Source organism: Elephantulus edwardii, unplaced genomic scaffold (assembly GCF_000299155.1).
Source record: "Elephantulus edwardii isolate Elephantulus edwardi_28Jun2011 unplaced genomic scaffold, EleEdw1.0 scaffold00009, whole genome shotgun sequence".
NCBI classification, from domain to species: Eukaryota; Metazoa; Chordata; class Mammalia; order Macroscelidea; family Macroscelididae; genus Elephantulus; species Elephantulus edwardii.
This window is the reverse complement of record NW_006399759.1, coordinates 3900201-3907431: the sequence shown is the minus strand read 5'-3', so window position 1 is coordinate 3907431 and position 7231 is coordinate 3900201. Positions and strand designations below refer to the sequence as shown.

The 7231-nt window shown below is 39.9% G+C and overlaps 1 protein-coding gene across 1 annotated transcript in view; it reads left to right on the top strand.

Annotated features, from left to right (window-relative positions):
* Window positions 1–264: 264 nt before the first annotated feature.
* PLB1 (phospholipase B1) overlaps window positions 265–7231 on the top strand; it is a 194642-nt gene continuing 187675 nt past the window's right edge. The window contains exon 1 of the mRNA XM_006880687.1: window positions 265–325. Within this exon, the coding sequence (XP_006880749.1) occupies window positions 265–325 (61 nt within the window). The remainder of the gene's footprint in view (window positions 326–7231) is intronic.

Sequence of the window (7231 nt, the reverse complement as noted above, 5' to 3'; positions counted from 1 at the left end):
TGCAGTTCTGGTCAAAAAATGCCTCATGACAAGAACATGCTACCCACCTCTGACCTATCTTCCTCAAATAACCTTCTACCTAAATGTTAATATTTATCATTTACAGCCAGTCACTGCCCCCTTTCAAAGGTGAAAACAGTAAAATTTATGACAGGCACATTATCAGTCCACAGAAGAACTTATAAAAGCCGGAAAAAGGGTGTGAGCCTGTCCATCTGCCACATTGCATCGTCCGCAAATTGGAGACATCGGTCAGATTCTGCCATGGGGCTGCGGCTGAACGCTCTCCCCATGAGGCTTCTGCTGGTGCTGCTGCTGGGGCAAGGTAAGCGCGCCTTTTTGTTCAGAGGGCAACCGGTCGGTCGTCCAGCCCTTGGTGGGATCTCACATTGCTTAGACAAGGAATTTGCAGGTAGAATGTGTCCTTTTCATGGCACGTGGGAGATATAGCACAAAATGCATGGGTTGATCATGGGAAAGCTTAGTTTGGCTCTTCCTGAATGGGATGCAAGGAAGGCCTCCAGAGTGGCTGAGGTTCAAACACCCCAAAGACTGTGGGAAAAGAGGAGGATGTTGGGATAGATATGAAGTACAGAAGGCGATGCCATGGTGGGAAAAGATCATTGTGTGTTTGGTTTCTTAACCTTTAAAAAATGTTTTCTTTTTGTTGTTATTGTTGAAAATATACATGGAAAAACATACAACAACTCAACTTTACATGTTCTGTTCTACCTAGCATGGACCACTGGCCACTCATTTTCCACATGTGCAATCAGCCCCCTTTTCTGAATGATTCCTCCATAGTTAACATTAACACAGCCCCAAGGGGAGCTCTGGTGGCCTAGTGGCAAGGAGCTGCAACTACAATCCCAGAGGCGCACGGTTCGAATCCACCAGATGCTCTGCCGGGGAAGGAGGGACAATCTCCTCCTGTACCAGTCAGATCAGATTTGACGGTACACGCACACAAAAATAATAAAATTTTTTTTAAAAACCCCATTAACACAGCCCCTTGGTGTTAGCTTTCTTTATTGGCAAAACAGAAGACTTACAAGGGCAAGTATAGGGTATGATTAGATTCTCACAGGTAAGAATTTAAACCATATGTTTCTTAGGGAGCTCTGATGTCAACCCAAAGGCAGTCTGAACCCACCAGCTTCCCCTTAGGAGAAAGGTGGGCAATCTCCTTCCAACCCATTTACAGCCTCTGAAAACCTGCTGCAGAGTCAGCTAAGAGTTGGTTCTGACTCAACAGCACATAATAATCACAGAACTTCTTTTCTTCTGTATCCAAGGGATGTTGGAGATGTCTGAGTAACAATTTGATAGAATCTATATGAACCTTTATAAGCTCTGCTCAGGTGATTTTTGCTATGCCACTGGAATTTTTAGCCCTTAGACCATCAGGTGCAGGGTCAAGATCTTTGTCTGGGGATTGGTATCAAATGCAATGGAGAAGTTAGAGGTACATCCAGAGCAGATACAACGTGGTTTTTAATAGAGGTGTCTGATGTAACTTCAAGGAATAGTCTGTACATTCACTGTACCAATTCAATGTTAAAAAGTCTTTCTCTCCCTGGCAAATTTGCAAAGTTGGTGTCATACACAAAGCAAGAAAGACTGTTTTCCAGTTGAGGGCCAGACAGCTATGGTTAATGGCTGGGGGACAGAAAAATTCATAGGTGATGAGATATATCTATCACTTATTTGATATTCTTCACTCCAAGGAAGAGGTTTAAAAGGTGGCAGATTTTATTATGGAAAGAGTACCACCTGTAGCTATCAGAAATTGATCAATTACATCATCTAGATGAACATCTTCAATAATCACCTAGATTATTCTTTGCTGTTTGAGGACAATGCAAGATATTTGGTGTTTGAGCTTCCCTAAAGTACCCTAGTTATCTGAATTGGGGACATTTTCATGATTTTGATTTTTCTTTTGTAAGATGGGATAAGCTTTTTTCCCAGTGTCCCTCTGTTAATAAGTGTCACTAGGTAGTCAATTGAGAAGTGGATCACCTAACTGTTTGATGTCCTGGGCCCAAGTTTATTGTGGATCCTATCCCGTTGTGTTCTACAGATCTTCCAAAACATTCTGCCAGGTGTTACAGTTTAGATAAAGTGGCTCTTTTCTGTTCTCATGTTAAACCTCCACCTTTAGGTTTAATTCCATAAGGCTATGAGATGAAAGTGCTGCCATTACATCAGTTCCTGCATGTTGTTGAGAGGAATTTTCTAGCCTTCCCTGAAAATCTCTTATAGTTTCATCTATTCCCATTCTCATATTTGAGTCATGGCAAAATCTGTTGTTACTGGAACTGTCTTCCGTGGGTAGAGCTTTCAGGAGGCTGACTGACTTTGAGGTCTTTCTGTGACTATTAAAAAAACCCTAGCTTTATTGCAGAAACTAGAATCCTACAAATCCCCCTTTTAGACAATCTAATCAGCTTTTAGTATCTAGAATTTAGCATCTGAGAGTCCAGCCAATATGGCATAGGTCAGGTGACTTTGAGTCATATACACCTAAAGAATTCCTATCTCTTGCAGACTAATTGCTAATATTTTCTAAGTTTAGGGAAGTTATTTATCATTCATAATTGAACTTGATCCAAGGTTTAAATTATACAGCTGCTTACATACTTGGTCACAGTAGAGATAGATCTTTAGGGACAACTGATGCCTTAGGGAGGTCACTGAGAAAAGAGAAGGAATCCAAAAGAGTAGAGGTGTGGAAGAGGGAAGATCAGAAAGATAATGGCAAAAAGGGACAACGGGGTTTAAGGAGGCAACTCTAAGTTGTGGATAAGGAGAATTTACTAAGGCAATGAACCTAGGTTGCTGTTGCTGAAGTTTGCCAAATTACTCACTGGCTTTGGTCAAAGAGACTCAGGGCATTTTTTATTCAGAATTGTGTTTGAGGGCCTCTGCATACTGATCAGAGCAAAACAAATAACAACAAATACTGCCCATTGAGTGAGAAATACTAGTCACTTTCTTTTTAAAGCTGTCTCTCAAATACACCATCTTGTGCAGATCAAATATGCCCTAAGATGACTATTAAATATCCAAATCATCCTACGTGAAGTTGGGCCATAATTTACTTATATATCATTATTCTTTAACTTTTTGTTGCAATTTGATGAAAAGCTTACAGAGCAAATTGGTTTTCCATTCAACCATTCCTGCACTTTCGTTTGTGACATTAATTACAGCCCATAATGTAGCAGCACTCTTCCTGTAATTGCTTCCATTCATCGTTCTAGCCTCTCCCTTCCTGCCTTCTAAGCTTTATCCCTGGGCAAATGTTGCCCTTTTGACCTTGTGTCATTTGTTTTAAGGAATGAGTTCCTCTCTGATGCCATTGTTCACTTTATAAACGTGTATACTTTTTGGTTGAAAGTTGAGCTATGGAGATGAGTTCCATTCCAGGCTCAAATGTAAGGGTGACCTGTAGCCATAGACTCAGGGTTCACTAGTCTCTATCAGCCCAATAATCATGATCATTTTAAGCAGTGCCACATAGCGAGGTACAAGAATTAGGATTGTAATAAAGATATATATAACAATGACATACCACTTCTAACTTACTTATGAAGACTTTTATCAGGAAAAAGAAAACAACACAAGCCAACCCTTCTCTCAATATTGGAAAGAATATGATGAAATTAAAACTCCTATGCCTTGCTAGTAAAAGTGAAAAAAGGCAGTTCCTCAGAAAAATGAAATACAGAATTGTTGTTGTTATGTACCATTGAGTAACCCAAGACTCATAGTGGCATTATATACAATAGTTCTGAACCCTACTCTATCCTGAGTCAGTCTCACTGACTCTGATACGCCTAATCCCGTTGCCCCTGTTACTATGTCAATCTATCTCATCTGGGGTTTTCCTCTCTTGCGCTGTCCCTCCACCCTTCCAAGCATGATGTCCTTCTCCAAGGATTGGTCCCTCCTGACCACATACCCAAAGTATATGAGATGGAGCTTCAAAATCCTAGCCTCCAAAAAAGAATCTTCATTTCACTCTCTCTAAAACAGACTTATTTGTTCTCCTGGCAGTCCATGGTATGTCCAGTACTTTTATCCAGCACCACAACTCAAAGGCATTAATTCTTCTGTCATCCTTAGTCATTGTCCAGCTCTCTGATGCATAGACAGTAATTGCAAAGCCCATGGCCTGGATTAGGCATATCTTAATTTCTAGACTGGTATCATTGCTCTTTAGCATTTTGGAGCGGTCCCTGACAGCAGACTTCCCCAATGCAATTTGGGTTTTTTACTTCCTGACTGCTGGTGCCAAGAGTGTTGATTGTGAAGCTGAGCAAGCTGAAATTGATAACAACCTCCGTCTCTTCACTATCCATCATGGTGCTGTCAATTGGCCCAGTGGTGAGAATATTATACTAGCGTTCCAGATCTAAAGGAAACATCACCTTAACCTGGAAAATTATCCTGCTGTGACAGCAGTGTACTGCAAATGGAAGAAGAGAGGTCCTAAATCACAAGAAGTCAGTCTTGGAGCAGAAGCTCAAGGGCAAAGACTTTTCCTCAGATCTATCTGAGACAGAAATCCTTTCCTCAATCTAGAAACTCAAGAGAAACCAGAAGCAGTGTAAGAGATCAGCAGTATCATGAAGTGCTAGGCATCACAGAAGTAAATTAAGGCCAAAGCCATCACATCAAGGGTTGGCTGGGGAGAGAAAAGTAATGAACAAGGTAGGCACCAGTGGAAGGCGATGCTGGTAGAGCAAAGAAAGGGATGAGTCAAGACACATGTGTGAGGGTGAGGGTGACACTGAATCTATTGATTACTTCTATAATGGGGAAATGTCTTTCATCTGCTTTTTGTTGTAAAATACATGTCTGTCAAATACTGTTCAAAAGCTGAGCATTCAAATTAAGACAGACTAGGAAAAAGGATTAGCCATCTACTTCTGAAATAACAGGCCTTTGAAAACCCTTTGTACAATAAAGCACACTTACAGTAGACTAGCAGATATGGCAACTGAGACCGAGCCTACAAAATTGGAAATGCAAAGGAGGAGGAACAGCTGTAAGCAGATGCTAGTTATTGGTACGTAGAATTGGAGAAGTATGACTGTAGGAAAATGGAAAGAAATGGAAATATAGAATTGCTACCTGTTTAATACCCACTGCCATCAAGTTGATTCTGACTCACATCAGCCCTATAGTATTGGGTAGAACTACCCCACAGAGAGGACTTCCAAATCTTCACAGAAGCAGATTGCCAGGTCCTTTCTTCCAGGGGCTTGATGAGAATTTGAACTCCCAGTTTTTCAGTTAGCAGCCAAGTGCCCATTCATTATACCACTAGACTTCCTTAGAATGAACACATGACCCCATAATTGCACTCCTGGGTACACACCCCAAAGGAGACTCTACTTCAAAGTAGAGTCTCAAACGGATACTTGTATACCAATGTTCATTGCAGCATTATTCACAATGGCCCTAAAGGTAGAAAGAACTCGAGTTTCTAGCAACAGATGAAAGGATAAACAAAATGTGGTCTATACACATGAAATAGCAATAATTGATCATAATGAGAAATAAAGTTCTGATACAATAAGGATGAACCCTGAAAATATTATGCTAAGTAACATTGTCAGACATGAGAGGAAAAGACTGTGAGATTTTACTTATGAAAAATCCAGAAAGGCAAATTTATAAAGAGAAAAGTTAATTAATGATTTTTAGGGATTTAGAGAAAAGGGAATTGCAAATCTCCCTTTGTGTCTCATTTCTATTTTCCTTAGGATATATTCCTAGCAGTGTAATAGCTGGGTCATATGGGATTCTATACTCAGCCTTTAAGGAAATGTCAGACTGCCTTCAAGAGTGGTTGTATCATTTTATGATCCCACAAACAATGCATAAGAGTTCCAGTCTCTCCAACCTTTATTGCTTACTGTCCTATTAAACTTTGCCACTGCTACTGGGATGAGATAGTATCTCATTATTATTTTTATTTGCATCTCTCTTACTGCCAGTGATTTTGAACATCTCTTCCTGTGTCTGTTGGCCATCCTAATGTCTTCCTCTGTGAAAAGTCTTTCCTTGTCTTTTTCTCTTTTTGTGACTGGGTTATCAGTCTTTTCCTTGTAGCTGCTCTGTTGAATTCTGTAAACATCTGTCATGAGACTCTTGTCAAATGGTTTTCCCCAGTCTCTAGGTTTTCTTTTCATCCTATTGGGAAAAGTTTTTAATGCATGCATGGACTTAATTTTTAGACAATCTTATTTATTTTATTCTTTTCTGGATGTGCATTTTGGACTCAATTTTTAGATGTTCCTATTTGTTCATTTTATCCTTTCCTGGTTGTGCATCTCTGGCAATACTTGCAAGCCTATTCATAATCCCGGTGGCCTAGTGGTAAAATTCCAAAGGCAAGCAGTTTGATTCCACCAATTTCCATGGGAGAAAGATGAATAATCTCCTTCTGTATGATTAAGTGCCTCTGAAAACCCATTGTAGGGTCAGCTATGGCTCAGTTCTGACTTGATGGTGTGTAACAACAACAACAATAACAATTTATACAAGGCTAGGGCTTCATATTTTGTTCCCATTTTGTCTCTTATGCTTTTTATAGTTTAGAGCTTTACCCCCATGTCCCTATTCCACCTTAAGGTTATATTTGTATATAGTGTGAGATGTGAATCCGATATGTAATCTTTTTAACGACTTATTCATTGCAAATACATTTTATAAGAAACATAAACACAGGTTATACACATGGATTTCACCTGATGATATGCATAGGAATCAGATCTATTACATCTGCGGAAAAAACCGCTGGAGAAGCTCAATATCAGCTGTGGAAACTAGGCCAGGAGCTGATTGTGGAACAGACCACCAACTACTCATATGCAAGTTCAAGCTGAAACTGAAGAAAATTAAACCTAATCCATAGGAGCCAAAATATGACTTTTATTTCATCCCACCTGAATTTCAGAATTATCTCAGGAACAGGTTTGAAGCCTAGAGCACTAATGAACGAAGACCAGATGAGTTGTGGGAGGATGTCAAATGTATCTATCATCCAGGAAGAGTGCAAACGGTCATTACAAAGAAAGAAGAGGAAGAAAAGGCCAAAATGGATGTCAGAAGAAATTCTGAAGATTACATTGGAGCGTGGAGAAGCCAAAGCACAAGAAAGAATTCAAGATACTAAAGAGCTGAACAGAAGATTCCAAAAGGCAGCTCGGAATGA